General features: G+C 38.6%; 1 protein-coding gene across 2 annotated transcripts in view; it reads right to left on the reverse strand.

Moving 5' to 3' along the window:
• STAU2 (staufen double-stranded RNA binding protein 2) overlaps window positions 1-19,458 on the reverse strand; it is a 170,380-nt gene that overhangs the window by 116,254 nt on the left and 34,668 nt on the right. For both annotated transcript variants that reach the window (XM_066332364.1, XM_066332355.1), the window contains exon 6: window positions 645-804. In XM_066332364.1, the coding sequence (XP_066188461.1) occupies window positions 645-804 (160 nt within the window). The remainder of the gene's footprint in view (window positions 1-644; window positions 805-19,458) is intronic.

Below are 19,458 nucleotides of genomic sequence, written 5' to 3' on the forward strand. Positions count from 1 at the left end.
TTTGCTGAAGGAATACAGTTTTATTAAGATAGACCATGTCCCATGGAGAGAGCACACCCCAGCACTGAATGGTGCCCCGTGTACACTTCCCATGGGCAGCAGCAGGGAGGAGCCTGAACCATGAAGCCCTTAAACTCTGTTTCAACCAGTCTCCAGTTCTCCGGAGAGCTACACTCAGCTCTACACAGTGTAACACTTTGTACTCCCCTCCATCATGATCTCAGCAAAGTGTTACCTCCAGTCTTCTCCTGTCACCCACAGCTCTAATCCATGAAGTGACAGAAGTGTTTTTCATGACTAACCTGCAACCAGTGCCCCTTAACCTCAGCATAACCAAGCCACAGAGATTCATTTGACTGAGGATTCTGTTTAGTCTCCTACCACACCTGCTATTGAGAACCTACAGTATCCTGAGTGCTCTTCAGCTGCTCCCAGAGGTCTTGAAAGCACTTGGCTTTTTTGACTGGGAAATGTTATTATATTTTTGCTTTCAATTTAGAAAGATTATTCTGAGAATATTTTTTCTGTTCAATATTTTTTAAAATATGACACAACATTTCAATTTTTAAGCAGCAATATATGCCACTTAAAAATATAGCAGTGAAAAAGCAAGCTATTAAAAAAAAATTTCCTGAAGCACAGACCTGAGGTAATTTTTCTGGAATAGGCTCATTCTGAAGAGCTTGAAGGGCCTTCATTGCAGCATTATGTCTAGCAGCTTGACGAGTCTTTCCTTCACCAAAAAACTCACTGTTGCCAACAGTTAACTGGACATAGAAAATTTTAGGCACTGGGCAGTGATACCTGGAAGGAAGTTGTGAAAAGAAAACAATAGAAGTTAGGAATTTTACCCATCCATTTTACTTAAAATAGAGTATTATTTGGGGATGAAACATTATCTTTTCTCCCAGAATAAGACCCAGTACTCAAATACATGAACTGTTCCTCAGCAAGGCAGTTGGTAACTGACACCAGCTCCTATGTGCAAACCAGCTCTTCACCTACATTTGCGGAGCTCTGAAATGAGCTCTACTATTTTTCAGCCCAACAGTCGAGTTCTGCACCCTTCTTGGTTTGAGTCTTGAGAAGACGAAACCTAAGGAAAATCAAAAACTCCAGTGGAAGCCCTGCCTGGGAGACAACTCCTGTCCCACAGAAAAGTGGAATGGAGGAAGAAGTATCGTGAGGCTGTCATATGAAACCTGTCATCATAGCTCAGCTCTAAGGGATGACAAAGTCAGGTGACAGAGAATATACCTAGCAGAAATGGATCCTCACTTGACAAATAACTTGTTCATATTTTACAGCAATGTAAGAAATCCCAGGATTCCAGGATTCCAAAAGCATGGACAAAAGCAAGGTCCATTACAACAAAACTAGATTGACTCAAACTAGATTCAATCAAACACAGTACTGTATTTTCCTTATTCTTCTTAAAGGATCCTTTTTTAAGTATGCTGTCTCCACTTTCATCTGGGGACACGGATGGAAACTTTTTTATATTAAGTCTTTCTGAATTTTCATTAATAATTGTAACCAAGTCATTTCAACAGTAAAATAAAATACAAAGTTTACCAAAGAGCATCACACTTCAGAACCAGACAGGTGTGAATAAGTGTGTTCCATGTCCCTGAACTTTGTGCCTCATTCTAAAACTACATTTTTATGGAAAGAGCCAAGCATAACACTGGCTCCAACATGCCTCTGGCTATAGGGCCTTGGAGGAGTGAGCTAAGTTGCCTTTACGACATGCAGAAAGTGGGTATTTACACTGATTTCTTGTTTACAGTTTAACACACTAGGCAAGAATTATTAAGGCCTGGAAATGCTTTTGCTTAGGTAACATTTTCATAGAATTATATAATAACTCCTGCTGGAAAGGCTTCTGGAGGTTATCTGGTCCAAAGCAGCATCCAGAACATGGTCTAAACCTGAAGTTATACTGTCTTGCTCAGGCCTTGTCCAAGGTATTGTGGATGTCTCCAAGGATGAAGATTCCACACCACCTCTGGATGACCTGTTCTAGTGTTGGACCACACTTTCTGGAAAACTAAGTTCCTACATGCCTAATGGAATTCAAACACTTGGCAGTGATATTGTTGGAGACTTGCAGATGGAGCAGAAATCTTTCTCCCAATGCCAAAAATTACCAGCTTCCAAAGCTTTTGTCATGACAGGACTCCCTCCCAGTTTCCCAGCCCAATTGCCTCTGACTCTCCCTGCTCCTCCTTTGGTACGGCTGGGAATTCATGCTCTTGTACTTGCACGGTCTTAGAGAAGATCCAAGTGATCTCTTACTCACTTGATCTAGTGATGTCAGCAGTTTGTTGACATCTTCCTGCATTTTCTTTACTTGGTAACAAATCCTCCGACACAGCACACCTCCTGCAGACAAGACCATTATCTCTACAGCCTAGCTAGAGCTCTGGAGCTAGCTCTGATTCAAGGTCTCTGATGTACCAGGAGAGCTGCCCTAGATGGTGCTAGGAACTGTGCCAGGTGGTGCATCACCAGCACTGCTGAGCACAACCCCATCCTCAGCAGAGTTTCCCACTCCCTTCTGCATTATCTGCTGTGCAATCTGCTGTGTCTGCTGGCTGTCTCTGGGAGCAGTGCTCTAGGCCCTGCACTCATACGTGCTCTTCTCCAGTAACTACATGTGCTTGATCCTCTCGAATCAGGAAGGAAAGCTCAGTGAAGCTTTTGACCAGGAGTAGCTGACAGAGCTTACTGGCAGCTCCTAGAAGACACAGCCTCCTGTAGTTCTCTTTTCCCTGCAGCAACAGGTACTCTCAAGTTCCTCCAAGAGTTCCAGAAATCTTCCCACCACCCCAGAAGATGCAGAACTGCAAATGGCTGCATGTGTTGACTGCTGCTTAGCACAAGACAACCTGTGTCAGGCAAAAGCAGTAGGCACCTTGATAGCATGTCCCACCTCATTACTTCACAATCCTCTTTAAATTGAAAGAAATGAGGTAGTGCTGTTAGCACCTACCTAGATTTAGAGAAAAATACAATATCCATCAGAAGTTCCTGTTCCCTGTTGAGTTACTAGACCTACCTTTCTCTCCACTGCATGCAAAGGAGGAAAGCACATGTACTTAATCCACTTTATAAACTCAAATCCCACAACAGGCCTTCCCTTTTTCCTTCTCCCCTCCCCACCTTGTCTTTTAAAGAGTGTTTAGGGAGCTATTTATGTGATAATAAGGAAAAATGATATTCAGCGTGTGACTCTAGAGCCTCATGCAGCTCTTTGGCATTGCCAGAATGATTAGGCTTTTACGTGGTTTTGATTAAATTTTTCTTGCTCTCCTTGGCCTCAAGCAGAGTTGTAACAGAGCACTGACAATATGAGCATGGCCAGGAAAGCACAAAAGAACACCTGAAATCCTCAGAAAATGAACTAAATCTGTGAGGCTATTGGCTTCTCTACAACAAGGAGCATGTCAAAGGAAACAACATCCTCCTCTTTTCAGTGGTGAGGATAGAGACTCTTAACAAAAGCCTCAGAAGTAATCATAGTATTATAGTCTGACAGTACAGTGTGAGAATTAAACTGAGTTTTAATAATGAATGATTCCACATCCCAAAGATGTACACTCATGTATAGAACAAGCCTATGCAAAGGTCAAGTGATGTATCTGCCACTAATCATTAACAAACCTTCCCAGTATACTAAATACGAGTTATTAGAAAAGGCTGAAAGCATTAGCAATCTTTGGAATACTTATACAGAATTTAGTGATTATTCTGCAATAACATAGGAGCACAATATTTTCCATCATAAGAACATCTACATGTCAGCTCTACACTCCTCAGTCCTCTGTCACTCTGTTCAGCCACAGAACTGAAATAGTCAGGATTTCAAGGAGTAATGCCTCGCATATGGACTCATTAGGTCTCTAGAAGTTTTTTATTATTTTCATTTAGAAAATATGTATCTTCCTGCATTCTACATGGCAGCTACAAACGCTAGGATTTTCCTTGGAGAAAAATTCTGACGTAAAAGAGATTTTCAGGTGATACTGGCACACTCCTCAGAACATAAGCTGACCAACACAGCCAAATGACAGAAGATTGTAAGATTAGAAGACAACAAAAGGGCATGTGAAATGACACATTCAGTTGGAAGAAAACAAAGTGTATATACGTGTGTATATATATGTGTATAACGGATAATACATAATCTGTCATATATAACCTATAAAAACAAGTTCATTTCCATCTAGCTCTTCTGGACATCTGAGATTCTTAAAAAGATCCTCCAAATAAGAGGTCTGAAAAGCAGGTTCCCTTTATTCACTCTAAGTTCACAGCATCAGAAATCGACTTTTTAGCTAATGTCACTAGAATAGTTAACCTGAAAAAGGGTATTTGCTCTATGAATGTGACCTTGGATGTCAAATTTCAGCAATGAGTAAATATTTACAACTAGTTATAAACCCCTAAAAATAGGGGTTCATAACAGAAATGCTGACAGACCTCAACTAAGTTGGTGTAAGTGGGCGCCACTATAATTAAATAAATCACCAAGGTCTGCTGACAATTAGAAAACTCATTTTGGTTTGCCACAGAGACAAACAAAAATTCTGTTCATTATAATTTTACTGGAATATGATGTCATAACATGTAAGCATACTGAAACAATCTGCTGCTTTTCTAGCCAAAATATTAATTGCATACTAAGGAGCCCTTGGGGCCTCTTCCTTTTTGGCCATCAAATCCACACACACAAAGACAAATAAAGTATTAGTACATACGTTATGTGTTCATGCTGGATTTCCTGCATTTCTCTGGATTCCTCAATGGCCTAAATATTTTTGATAAATACTGTTACTTTCTTCTTAGAAAGGGAATAAAAGCAAGTGCAAGATGCAGCTCACTGACACCAGAAAGTTTATTTAGATTTAGCCTCATGTTAAAAAATCAGTGAAGTTTTCTCTAAATTCTAATGGTCAACATATTCTTCAACTAAGTAAAAAAGAACAAATAAACCAAATTATTTCCCCACTACACAAGTGTTATAGGAAGTATTACTTTATTCCCATTCAATAATGCAAAGTGAAGAGGAACTGGGATCACATTTTAGTGGCACAGATAAAGGCCACTAAAACATGAGCTAAAACACAGTATGAGAAAATCATTCTTCAGATGTCAGCTCTGCTGAAAGGGTCGTTCTCTGCACTTTTTCTATCTGGTTCCTTTCCATATGAAGTCAATCAAGCTGGCAGCCCTGCTGGCACTGTTTAATCAGGAAAATGCTGTGAGTTTGCAAGTGGAGGGATAGAGAGCCACAGACCATGCAGGGGAGTAGGAAACAACTCTTTCTCTGTAATATTTGAAATTTCTCTAGGGGAGCAAGTTGCTTAGTGCAGCTGTTCCCTGGCTATATCCTATTTTCCTAAGCAGTCCATTAGCCACATGCATTTCTTACAGATGTGAATTCTATGTTTTGAAGAAGGAAACATCCAGTATAGTTACTTTTGTCTTCACACAGTGAACCTTCTGGTTCTTTCAGCAGATCCACAACAACACCTGGGAACAAAGAGGCTCTCTTTTCCAAGTACTCCTTTTGATAACTACAGACCATTATTCTTGAACTGTGTCTGCTACAGGCTAAGCTGCTTGATCAAGCAGAACCTATAGATGAAGCCTTGTTGCTCCAGTTCCAGGAAGAATTTTGCTCACAGGATCTTGTCCTGCTGGGGGACTTCAACCACCCTGACATCTGCTAGGAAAGTATCGGGAGATCCAGGAGACTCCCAGAATGCATGGAGGATAATTTCTTAACCAGTCTGATTAAACAGAGAACTTGGAGTGAAAAAGAGAATATATCACCTCTAGAAGGAGGATCTGGTAACTTGGGAGGACTATAAAGATGTCACAAGGTCATGTAGGGAGAAAATTAGAAGGGTCAAAGCCCAATTAGAACTTGATTTGGCTGCTATTGTTTAAGACAACAAAATAAGTTTCTATAAATACATTAGCAGCAAAAGGAAGGTCTTCAGCATTTGTTAAATGCAGAGAGTAGTGACAGGGGATAAGGAAAAGGCAGAGACACTTAACATCTTCTTTGCTTCAGTCTTTTATACCAAGACCAGCTGTCCTTAGAATACCCAGGTCCCAGTGCTAGAAGTTGGTGATGGGGAGCTGAATGAATGCCCCATAAACCAGGAGGAGATGGTTAGTGACCTGGTATGCTAATTAAACACTCACAACACTATGGGCCCAGATGGGATCCACCCAGAGTAATGGGAGAACTGGTGAAAGAACTTGCCAAACCATTTCCAATAATCTAAAATCAGTTCTGGTCAAATGATGAAGTTCCAGCTGACTGGAAATTTGCAAATGTAGCATCCATCTACAAGAATGGTTGGGAGGATGATCTGAAGAACAACGGGCCTGTCAGCCTGACCTCAGTTCCAGGCACGATTATGAAAGTGATCATCCAGGGTGCCATTGCATAGCACATGCAAGACAACCAGAAGATCAAGCCCAGCCAAAATGGATTTACAAAAGGAAAGCCCTGCTTGACCAGCCTGATCTTCTATGACAAAGTGACTTATTTAGTAGATGAGAGAAAGGCTGTGGATGTCAACTTCCCAGACTTCAGTAAAGCCTTTGACACTATTTCCCTTACCACCCTCCTAGAAAAACCTTCTGCTTGCAGCTGGGATGGGTGGACTCTCCAATGGTTAAAACCTGTTTGTAGGGCTGGGCCCAGGGAGCTGTGGTGAATGGAGCTAAATCTAGGTGGCAGCCAGTTGCTAGTGGTGTTCTCCAAGGCACAGTTTTCGGGCTGGTCCTGTTTAATCTGTTTACTGATGATCTGGATGGAGGGATTGAATGCAGTAAATTTGCCAGTGACACTAAACTTAGTGTCATTGTTGGCTGTTGATCTGCTGGATGAATGGGTGTTGGGTGAGGCTCATGAAAGGTCTAGAAAATTTGTCTTATGAGGAACAGCTGAGGGAGCTGGGTTTGTTTAGATTCAAGAAGAAGAAATGGTTTTCAGCTGAGACAGGGGCAATTTGGATAACTGAAAATATTTTACATTATCTAGGTGGTCAGCCATTGGAATAGGTTGCCTACGCAGGTGGTGGACTCACCACGCCTGGAGGTGTTTAAGAAGCATCTGGATCTGGCAGTAGATGTTGTGGTTTAGTTGTCTAAAAGAGGTAGTACTGCATTGATATTGTACTTGATGATCTTTCTTCCAACCTGGATGATTCTACTTTATGATTCCTGAGCCAAGTAAAAAACAGCCCTACCAGATGGGATGTGATACTGGATCTGCTGGTCACCAATGCAAGCAAGCTAATCAGGGACATCAAGACTGGAGGCAGCCTGAGATACAGTGACCATGACTTGGTGGAGTTCCAGTCCTGAGGGATATGGGTCAGGTAAAGAGTAAACTTAGATTCCTGAACCTTAGGAAAACAAATTTTCAGCTCTTCAAGAAGCCCTCAATAGGATCCCCTGTGGGACTGCTTTCAGGCACAAGAGAGTAGAACAGAGCTGGCAGATCTTTAATGAAGTCTTACATGGAGCACAAGAGCTAGCAATTCCCAGGAGCTAGAAATTGGTCAAGGAAAACAAGAGATCATTGTGGCTGAGCAGGGAACTGCTGGTCAAACTAAAGGGGAAGAAGCAAATGCACAGGCACGGAAACAAGGACAAGTAACCCGGGAAGAGTATAGAGATGAAGTACGATTGTGTAGGGACAGGGTGAGGAGGGCCAAGGTGAAGCTGGAACTGAACCTGGCAAGGGATGTAAAGAATAACAAGAAGGGCATCAATAGATATGTTAACCAGAAAAGGAAGGTCAAAGAAAGTGTTCTCTGCTGAAAAGAGGCTGGAAAACTGGTAACAACAGATGAGAAGGCTGAGATACTCAACTTTTTTTGCCAGTCTTCAATGGCAATCTCTTTTCTCACACCACCGAAGTCCCCCCTATTCTAAGTAAAGGTCAGGTTCATGACCACTTGAGGAACCTGAATATAAAAAGGTCTCTGGGAGCTGTTTAGCTGCAACAGACTCCTGAGAGGAACAAGTGGAATTAGTTGCCACGCCACTCTCCATGATATTTGAAAACAAATGACAGTCAGAGGAAGTCCCAGGTGACTGGTAAAGGGAAACATTGTACGTATCTTAAAGAAGGGTAGAAAGGAGGAACAACTGATCTGTCAGCCTCACCTCTGTGCTTGCACAGATCATGGAACAGATCCACCTAGAAGCTGTGCTAAGGCACAGGGAGGACAGGGATGTGATTTGGGACAGCCAGCAAGGCTTCACCAAGGGCAAGTCCTGCCTGACAACCTCAGTGACTTTGTACAACAGAGTGACAACATTAGTGAATGATGAAAGGGCTACAGATGTCCTTTATATGGATTTCTGTAGAACCTTTGACACGGTGGCCCACAACATTCCTCACTAAACTGGAAAAAAACGGATTTGATGAATGGACTGTTTGTTTGATAAGAAAATATTTGGACAGTTACATCCAGAATGAAGCAGTTAGTGTCTCAGTCCTGGTGGACATCAGTGACAAGAGGTGTCCCTCAAGGATCTGCTTTGGGACTGGTGTTATTTAATATCTACAATAACATAGACAAAGGGATAGAGTGCAGTGTCAGCAAATTTGCACATGACACCAAGCTGAGTGAGGAGGTTGTCACACCTGTGGGGTGGGATTGGATGCCATCCAGAGGGACCTGGACAAACTCAAGAAACAGGCCTATGGGAATCTCATGAGATTTAACAAGACCAAGTGCAAAGCGCTGCACCTGGATCAGGGCAACACCCATTATCAGCACAGCTGGGGGATGAACAGATTGAGAGCAGCTCTGCCAAGAAGGACTTGTGGGTGCTGGTGGGTGAGAGGCTGGACATGAGTGTGAGGTTGGTGAGGCACTGGAACAGGTTGCATGGAGCAACCTGGTCTAGTGGAAGGTGTTCCTGCCCATGGCAGGGAGATGGAACAAGATGATTATTGAGATCACTTCCAACCTAAATCATTCTATGATTCTGTGATGAATTAGTCTAGCTGTTCTCTTCTAGATTACTTTCACATCCTTCAAAAACATTCTTAATGTAAAGTGAGCAAAGCACACACTATGTATCAGTTTTAGCTACAGACATCCTTATTTGAATGCTGACCTCTTCCCAGCTACATAGATGAAAATTAAAAAAAGAAAATTCATGTATACTTGTCCCAGATTATTCTTTATTCAAAAGATGGTTTTTATATTATAAGCCAAATCTTTTAAAACTTTAAATGAATTTAGTTAATTCTGAATGATTCAGTATTTTTTCTCTATTTTATATTTTCTATGGTCATTTATGAAACAAATTTTGACCTAGTTGTGCAAAATCCCTAAGCTAAAGAATGTTTAACTGACTATGTAAGAATTGTAAAGAAAACCATGTTACGAAAACATATTAACAGAAAGAGATTCAAAAGCATCAGTTCATTTTTTAGAAAATAGTCAGAAAACATAACAAAGATGCTTCCCATTTTAAAACATAGAAACCCGAAACCTTTTCAATTTCAAATGCAAGAATGTTAGAAAATCCCACATTAAGCAGTCAAGATCCATGAGTTGCAGGCAACTTCACAACATAATCCTCTTTATCTGCTAAGGTCTATTAGAAAACAAATGAGATTACTTGCTTCTGCTGGGAGGATGATCTAGAAGCTGAGCTGATACTTGGGAATCTCCTAGTGTTCACCTTGGCTATACTTTTACATACATTATTTTGTTTTGTGTCAATACTATCCTGTAACTTACATAGCTCCGTTTTTTGTTTTTTTTTTTTTTTTTTTTTTTTTTTTTTTTTTTGGTCGTTTACCCTCCACACTTTCCCACTCCATATCAGCCCTTACTTTGAAAGGGAACAAGTACAAGAATTTCAGAACTTTTCTGAAAAAAAGGATCACTGTCTTGATCATCCTTCACAGCCCTTCCCCATACTTGCTCCTTTTCTTAAATACAAAAGTCAAGAATGGCAAACAATATACCATATAAAAGCCTAACAGTGTTCTGTGTAACAGGAATATCTATGTATCTATACCAGAAATATCTTGCTCAATGCACCTTAAAATTCACATTTGCCTCTCCATTAATTCAACCACATTAGTTCTTCTCAGTCTACCTTGCAAATACTTAACAATATAACATTTCTGTTCTGTGGTTTTCAAATTAATTACAACAGAGTTAGTACTATTAGTACCTGTGTTATTAATCTTACATTTTAGACTGGAAAGTCTAGTCTCGTTGCATTTGTAATATGTCAGTCCTCTCTATCACCCAAGTCTCCCTGCCTGTCTTAACCTTCCTGTGTACCAATGATGCCTTCTACATCTCATGAACACTTCCTACTTCTTGTGAAAACATCTTTAACAAAAGTCACTTAAAAGGTTGATTCTAAATTGGGAAGAACTATACTTAATAATCTTCCTCCTAGTCTAACTTTTTACACTGCTGATTATTTTTCTTTTCCTTTCCCACCCTGCATTTCTAACACAAATCCCCTTCTCCTTCAGTTTAATAAAAATATTGTCCTTATCTAATGCTATAAAATGCTTAACTGAATCCCACAAATATAAGACTTACTTTACTCTCTTTACCTAAAAAATTAGTTGGCACATAACATGTAAGGTTAACACATTAAGCATACACAATCTACCTTTAGTACACAGTAATTTCACATGCAGTTTTATACCTTTTTGTCTGTCTTTATTTATACTTTCTTTTAAACTTTGTTATGAGTCTGGGAATTTTTCATTAAGCTAATGATAATTCTATTTTTTTACTCTTCCTGAGCTAGAGGCTATGTAGTTCCTTCAAGCAGTATGAGTAACTTAGTAAAAAACAAAAAATTGACTCATGTTTCCACGATCACAGTATCGAAACATTCCTGAGTGAAAAACAAGAGGGAGGAGGATTCAGTTTAACATAACATTATCTAATGTGGAATCTTCCCAGCAGAATTTGTGATGACAAGACGATAATATTGCCACACCACTGTTCTGAATTCCAAGTTGCTTAATAGACATTTCACTGAAATAAGTATTTCAGTATTTACTCTCTGCATTTATCACTACGTTGTTTACCATTTATAGCAAATATGTACAACAAGAAGTAAAAAAACCTGTTGCTCATCACAACTAATTAGAAGAAACCAACAGGAAGCTACAGACATTTTAAGTTTAGGAGTTTGAACCATCATGGGTTAAGCTGACAAGTAATAGAGCAAACATTGAACTAGCTATGTAGCACTACTTTCAGAGTAATTTCAGGTCTCTGCTTCCATATTTATTGCTCGCTCTCTCTCTCCTTCAATCTAAACTCCTGAAGTTAAGATGAAGCACTTGTCAAAGTTCCAGAAGGGTCTCAAAACCAGCCCAAATACCCTCCCTTAAAGAGAAACTAGTGCAAGAAATATGTAAGAAAAAAAAAAAAAAAAAAGCTAAGAAGAAGTAATAGAGAAAAAACCCGGGGAAAATTATTTTATTTATATATTTATATATTTATATATTTTTATATATATATATAATATTTATTTATATATATATATAAAATATATATATAAATAATATATATATATATTTTATTATATATTTATAATATATAATTTTCATGAGAAAAACCTCCCAAAGTACTGTATACTGAAGACTAAGGTAGAAAAAATAACTGAAAAACACCAGAATCAAAAAGAGAAAAGAACAAAACTTTATGTCCTCTGAAGAAGTATTTTTACCTATCAGTTGAATAACTAAGTAATGAGAACGGTCTAAAAAATGTCAACTTAGTCTTGACTGTAAAAATAGTATAAATAATGTAGGAACATAACAAGAACACTGCCTCCAGAGTTAAAGACATTGGAAAATGTCAAGTGGACAGTGCTGAAATGGAGTTTTTCAGGGGGCTGGGAGAAGGAAAAGATAAATACAATAAAAAAGAAAAAGTTCTTTTCTGTGACACAAAACTAACTACAATAAGAATAAAAGGGGAAAACATAATGAAGATGTGATGTACTCTGTATTCTTCAGAGGTTAAAGCAGACATCCAGAAGACAAACATCTCATACTCTTATCTACTTCAGCTCATAAAATTTCCCATGAACTGTATTACTCACTAATCTTTACAAGCATGCAGAGTGGTTACTGAGAATGCTGTCCAAATAGCCATTACAGTAAAAGAACATAAACAATGCTGCATATCTGACTACAGTATCATTTTCTTTTTACATAAGAAACTCATGTCAAAAAAAAAAAAAAAAGGTCACGTCGCTTGCCAGCCTAGACACTAAGCAAATGAGAGAATGAAGTATCTCACTTCATTTTATCATATATTTATGCCAGTAATGTAATACTAATAAAAGTGTTACTAACAAAACCATCTCAGGGCTAGGACTTCATAGGAATTAATTAATATGAAAGTCCACAGAGGAAGAAGGCCCAAGAAAGGTCAGAGTGATTCTTACCATCCAAATTAAATTCAAATTATTAGTGTGTACTGTTCTACATTCTTTTCCCACCTTGAGGAATGTAAATGTTCAGGCATTAAATTGCATTATCATGACTAAGGAATGTAACCTATCACTTTAAAATTGGAAATTGAAGGATTGAAAGTAAGAACAAGTTAAAAAAGCACACTTAATTCTGATTTAATAAGCCACCCCTTAGCAGATGAAGGCAGTTAATTGAGGATGCACACTCCCCTACCTTGCTAGTTATCAGCTCTGCAACCTCTAAAAATGGGCATGCATGGCCAGATAAAGTTTCTATCCAGAAATCTTCTCCTCAATGCCATCAGACTTGCAAAGAAAAGAGATGTGAGAGGGAGCTTGGTGAATTGCAAAGGGAGAGCATTTTATGTTGCCCTGCACATCATATCAGAATGCTGACAAAAAAACAGATGGCCTTAAGAAGGAAGCTTCATCTACACCTGGAAGGTGAAAGGAAAGTGTCTGTTAATCGACCATAGAGAAGATTGTAACAGGCCAAAAGGTCAGAAACCAAAAATGACTGGTGAAACCTTTCAGTGCTTTGTTTCCTTTCTACTTAAAAATCATAAAAAGAGCAGATTTCCTAGAGAAGCATACATAATATCCTTTAGTATTCTTTTTTATTGTTTAATATTCTTTTTCAATCTTTAATGGATTTACACCAATGACTGACAAGCAAATAGCAATTCATTGCTAATAAAAATGTGTAAGTAATGCAATAAGACTGCCACAGTAGTGGTCACCAAAGCACAGTGACTGATCTCAGTTGGTCCAGTGAATACAATTTAGTACTGAATATCAACAAAGAAAAAAATGTAGATCATGTTAGATCAGTACACTAAAATACAGATTGCAGACTTTCTAAAAGGTAGGAAATGTAAGAAATGTGTATAAAATGGGGTGGAATCATCCTGTAGAAAACAGGGACTCAAAAGCCTTGAGGGACAGAGATACTAAGGACTGTTAAAATGGAATCATAGAATTATTTAGGTTAGAAATAAAAATCAACCATTAACCCAGCACTAACAAGTACACCATTAAACCATATCATTAAGTGCCACATCTATGTGTCTTTTAAATACCTCCTGTAGTGGTGACTGAAGCACTTCCCTGGACAGCCTGTTCTATCGCTTGACACTCTTTTTGTAAAGAAATTCTTCATAATATGTGAAATGGTTATTATGATATTTGACTTAGTTAAACAAGGTCAACAGAGAGATTACCTTTACTGAAGAGAACCAAGGCTCTGCTGCTGATGTCCACCTCCTTAAGAATTCTCATTTCTGTTTCCCTGACACTAATGTCAGACTTGAATCTAAATCAATAAGGTGGTTAGACTCCACATTCTCCTTTGTTGTGGAACAGAACCTTAAAGCTAAATTTTGGGCAGGTTTTTGTCCAGAGATGATTTCCATTTTAATCACAACACTTAGGGATTCAGTCCTATTTTAGTAAAACATATAAGCCAAACAAATTATGGTGCCAAAGTACCTGATGAGCACCTGTAAGCGCACCTATCCTTTCTGTGACAGTAAAGACCAACTTAAACTTAAAAAGTTAGACTTAAAAAAATATATTCTTCTTTAAAATATCCTAAAAAGAGAGATATTTGGAAGATCCTGTGAATTAGCATTTCAGAAGAGATGTTAACTGAACTTTTCTATCACAGAACACAAGAACCCACCAAAATCAATGTTATAGACAAGACATGAAAGGAAACTATAACACAGTAATTGCTGGTGAAAAGTTCTGTCTTCAGACTGCATATATTCTGTTACAAAACAATCCTGAAAACCTTTCTTCAGAATATTTAATACTTTCTCAATCTGTGGCAGAACTTCCAGTTAAAAAAAGATAAAGACCTTGTAGGGATAGACTACAATTCCAGTCAGATCTCATAGAGTTATAAGCTGTTAAAAAACTTGGCCAATAACCTTTCTGCCTGCTTCCCTCAGGAAAATTATGGCAACCTCTCAAAGTAAAGTTTGAGCTCTAACAGCAGTTCACCTCTGCCATTACCAAAACAAGCAGGCAAAGGAAAGAGAACATATTTACTGGTAACCAATATTGAGGTTCTGGACACAGCAGAAAGGCCATAACAAGAAAGGAGGCCACACAGGCTTGTTTCCATTGAACCCACTATCTCACAGGTGTCTCAGCTGAAATACCCTTAGTTCAGCAGAAGTACAGGAAAAAGATAAGGGTGAATAAAAAGCTAATTGTGTGGAAAGAACAAAACACACCCAAAATACTCCTGCTCCTGGAGGAGCATTCTGAATCAGTGCTTGTTTTCATATATACCAACAAGACTAGTCTTCTGTCCATATCCTGAAAGTAAAGCTGGCTGTGTTAGAGGCAGCACTAGAGAAAGAACACCCAGTGAGTTGCAAAGCCAACAGACTGAAGCAATTCACAAGGTGCTGGGGCAGGCTGCTGGCTCTAAGGATCTTTGGAGCAGAAGGTTTACAGGAAGTCTCTCAAGTGGAAGGGCAGTGTTGAAAGATAGACATTAGGAAACCAAAGATAAGGATTGTATTACACCTCTTTATGTTTTTAGCCTCTGTGAGAACACAAAAAATCACATCTGAAACCTGGAGACATATCTGGAGCCAGATACATTTCCTCCAGAGCAGAGAAAAATCTGAGGAAGTAGAAAACCCAAAGTAAAGAACAGTGTCCATTGAACAATGAAGAAGCTTTAGAATAATTAGTCAAAACATGAGGCAAGGACCACAAAAGCCAAGGGAAGTCCTCTTAGGAGACAGAGCAAGAAAGCAAGTGGTCTGGGAAGGTCACTATATCCTGAAAGAAAACTAATAAAAATATTAATTAAGAAAAGATTGAAGCATTAGGGTTTAGGAGCTCCTCTACAAATAGGGCCAAGAGGTCATTGACAAAACTACTTCATCTTGAACAAAGACTGTTTAGAATGCTGCAATACTGTAAAATGTCATACCTGATGCATCACATTTTGGGCACAAAGAGCGATGAAACATCTAGATGCTCTATAATTAAGGCTAAAAAGATTTTAATGATATCAGGTAAGCACATTGACCTGGAGAATGAAGAGGCACTGTATTTGGAACAGAAACCCCAAACCTTACTCTCTATTCTGTCAGCTTGATTTTTAGCCTGCATAACATTATTTTAACAGCTGTCAGTGTAATATTGTAAATACACTTAAGAGTATATAGGGTTATTGATCCCTCACAGGTTAAATGTACCCATTAATGCAGTGAATGGTAGTGACAGGATGCATTTGTCAGAAAGATTATATGCACACTGTGCCAGGACACATCACCCAACACCATTTTGTGTGCATTGTGCAAATTCATGATAACAGGGGTGAGGGGACTGCAAAAAAATCAATCTTGGACAGAATTTTGTGGAAACTATAGATTCCAAAGCAGAATGTATGTTTTCTGATCCCAGATACTTACGTATTTTTAAGATTTAAAACACTGTAGAAATTAAACATTAGCTGTCAAAAAATTTACTGCAAGAATAAATAACCTCTGCCGTTTAAGGAATCTTATTTTGTTTTAAGCCAACCATATAATCACTATTGTCTAAACTGATAGCTACTGGCAATGGCAAAGCTCATCACCTGCAAGCTCCCTTGCCACTGTTCTTTTGGGAAAACTATCTTAAGACAAACAGATGTTTCTGCTGTTCTAAACCAACAGGAAATGGACTGACTTTCTCCCTTTTCCTTTCCTAGAAACAGATACTAGCAAAGAAAAATCTTAGCACAGCTGTACTCAACACTTTTCTTGTAACAATATGTCTGTGTGGGAGGCAGGCAACTAGTGGGAACAAACAGGCCAGGGGAAGTGAAATGTAGCATGCAAAAGATGAACACAAAGAATTAATTTGAAAGTCTGTGACTGGATTATGACACTGTAATGCCAATACACTAGCAGGGGAAATAAAAGGGTGATGTACAAGACTTTGCTTTAAGATATGATCTGAATCCTATCTCAACTGGTAATGAACGTACACAAGTGAATTAAGTATCAGCTGGCAATCTCAGTCCCTTCCAAGCAAATAGATGTTCAAATCATCAGAAAGCTTCTTTAGTAGAAATAGACTGCCAGTTTAGTGGCAAAGCTGCAGACTTATCTTTAAGGAAGTATCTTTAGGTCAGGCCTGAGGAATGAATTAATATGATGGAATGCAGAATTCATGCTTTGTGCAGATAAACCAAACAATTGTCACTGCTGGCAAACTGGTATCCTTTACTTATACTAGATTTACATAAAAAAAGGAAAACTGGCATTGAAGCTACTGCATTAGCTCAATTATTATAAAAGATGAAAAGTTGAAGAAAATTACGAGACAAAACCTTGCAGAAAAACTATTTCTAATTGATTTGTGCTGGAAATATGACATTTTAAAGTCATGGAAAGCTTCAGAATAGAAAAGGGCAACTTTTTTGAGAATGCTTTTGCTGAGAAATTCTTGCACAAATTCATGCTGCCATCTAATGGTCTAAATCAGCTATTTCTAGCGAAACAATTAAATCTGAACAATCACTTGCATTATTCTGTGGACTATTTTTTATTTCCTTAAGTTTTAATTCTTTGAAATAGCTATCTGTTGTTCAGAATGAAATAATAGCATACTTAAGGAGATATAACCTTTTTAAACCAAACTTTAATTTCTATTTCCAGGTAGTTTTTAGTATTTCTTCCAAGGTTTTGTCGGGTTTTTTTTTCCAAACTACTGGGAGGAGTATGAGGAATGCAGAAAGGAGTTTTTGTGAAGTCAGTCAGTAAACTTGATTTTTATCATCTCACCTCTCAATCCTTAAAATACAAATTATAAGGAAAGAATTTTGCAACACTGACTGGAAATGCAGGCAAAGCACCTCTGACTGGCTTTTTTAGGAACGAATGTTATACCCTATGGCTAAGGTCTGAAGTTGACAACTGTAGCAAACGAAAAATCCCAGTGGCACCCCACACCTCTCCCCCACAAACCAAGGGATTTGTTTGCTGTAATCAGTTCAACACAACAGGCTCCAGAACTGAGGGTTCATTTCACGTGGGGACCAAGGGCACTGGTCTCCACAGCCAAACAGCTTTTTGCAGCTAAACAGTACTTTTATTCAATCAAAAGCATTACAGTACTTGCATGCCTGCCTCTCCTCAAGACTGCTGTTACCCAGATATGTCCCTGAAGAGTTTGTTCTTTTAATACTTTTCTCTCCCGCTTCTCTCTGGGGAGAGATTTTTGTCTTTTTTTCAGTCCTTCCACTGCAACAGTTGAATGACTCCCACTATAGCACTCATAAAATCATTGCAAATCAACATTCTTAGGATTATTTCTCAGAGCAAGATTCAGCTGCCTAAATTTAGGTATTTGGTTAATGTGTAGAAATTAAGTTGCTATAAAAGTGAAGCTCTAGAGAGATCCATACAAAACATATACAACCTAGTTTAAGGCACGAAAAACAGCATTCTAGACTAGGAATTGTTCTGACTAATCCTTCCACTGGTTATAAAGGGAGACTAAGTTTCTAATGCACAGGCAGAGACTATTTGAAAGTCATCTGAGCCTGGATCCAAATCCCACTAGTACCGTAAAGAACTGCACCTAGCTGCCTAAACACAAGCACACACTACAATATGAGATGCACTCATGTACCTAAAACACCCATGTGATATGACACAGGACTGATCCATGAAACAGACAAGTTTCTCACAAATAGCTGGAGTCCTAGTGGATTATATGAAATGCTGTGATGACTGAACATGGCTTTTAGGGATTCCTTCAATTGCCCAAACGTAGCTATGCAGGGCCATTTGAAATGCTCTAGGGTATCTTGCCTGACCTTCCACTGCCATTCGAGTAAAGGTCTCCTCTAGGTCTTCTGCTAAATCCATTGGTCCCATGTGGATGTCTCACACACCCTACCAAGTCTCAAGTGGCACTAGAGACCAATGTTTAGGCAACTTAGTGTCCCACATCTGCCACAGTATATATGCTTGGGAAAAAAATCTGCTTTACACACAGCTGTGCATAAAATCCTCCTCTGTTGCAGCAAGCCCCAACATAAAGCCTCAATAATGGGAATTCACAACAGATATTAGGCTAATCGTGTGCCTAGAGTAACAAAAAGACTCCATGAAGTAATGTGAATTTTACATTTTCCAGGCCGAACTAATCAATATGAGATCGAAGTCCTTTAGATCCAACAACATTTTATAATATGCACTGGAATATTTGTGATTCAAACAGATGAGACTCTCCATGCAGAGAGCAGTCTTTTGCAAGAAGGTAAAAAGGGTGCTCAAGCAGCACAGAAGAGCATCTAAAGGTCAGGAAAATTTCAGACTTCATTCTCTTTCTGTAAATTAGATAACTGGGTTGTATAACTCTAGGTGTAGTTTGGATATAGTAATATCAATAGCTTTTTACATTGTCTTCTGCATTGCAACCCATGCACTTCAATTTTGGCTTCTACAGCTGTGCTTCTGGCTAGATTTTCCTTTTTTTCCCCTCATAGGACTATGTAACTTTTGTGAAACAAATGAAGTTGGGTGAGGATTTAGACTGCATTACTAAGCACTCATGTCAAGTAACACTTGTCTCAAATCTTTTCCCTTTGATGCACATATTAAATCTTTAGGTCAGCATTCATAAAAGAAACAAACTTTCCATTTTATTCCATTCTTTCACCATACAATCTTTTATTGATATGATTTGACAATTTTAGTAATTTATCCAATAATCACACAGTCTATTCTCTCTTTGATCATTAGTTTGGATAACATGTTAGCCCACTATGAAGCTAGCAGCTGCAGATGTAGTTGGCCAAAGACCAACCCTCAAGCTTTCTTTTATTATCCGTCATTTTTAAAGTGCTTGTTTAGTATTCAGGCACTGGTCCACAGGGCTGATATACATCACTTCAGGAGCAGAGAAGTCTAAGCAAAC

The sequence above is a fragment of the Sylvia atricapilla genome, chromosome 1 (genome assembly GCF_009819655.1).
Source record: "Sylvia atricapilla isolate bSylAtr1 chromosome 1, bSylAtr1.pri, whole genome shotgun sequence".
NCBI classification, from domain to species: domain Eukaryota; kingdom Metazoa; phylum Chordata; class Aves; order Passeriformes; family Sylviidae; genus Sylvia; species Sylvia atricapilla.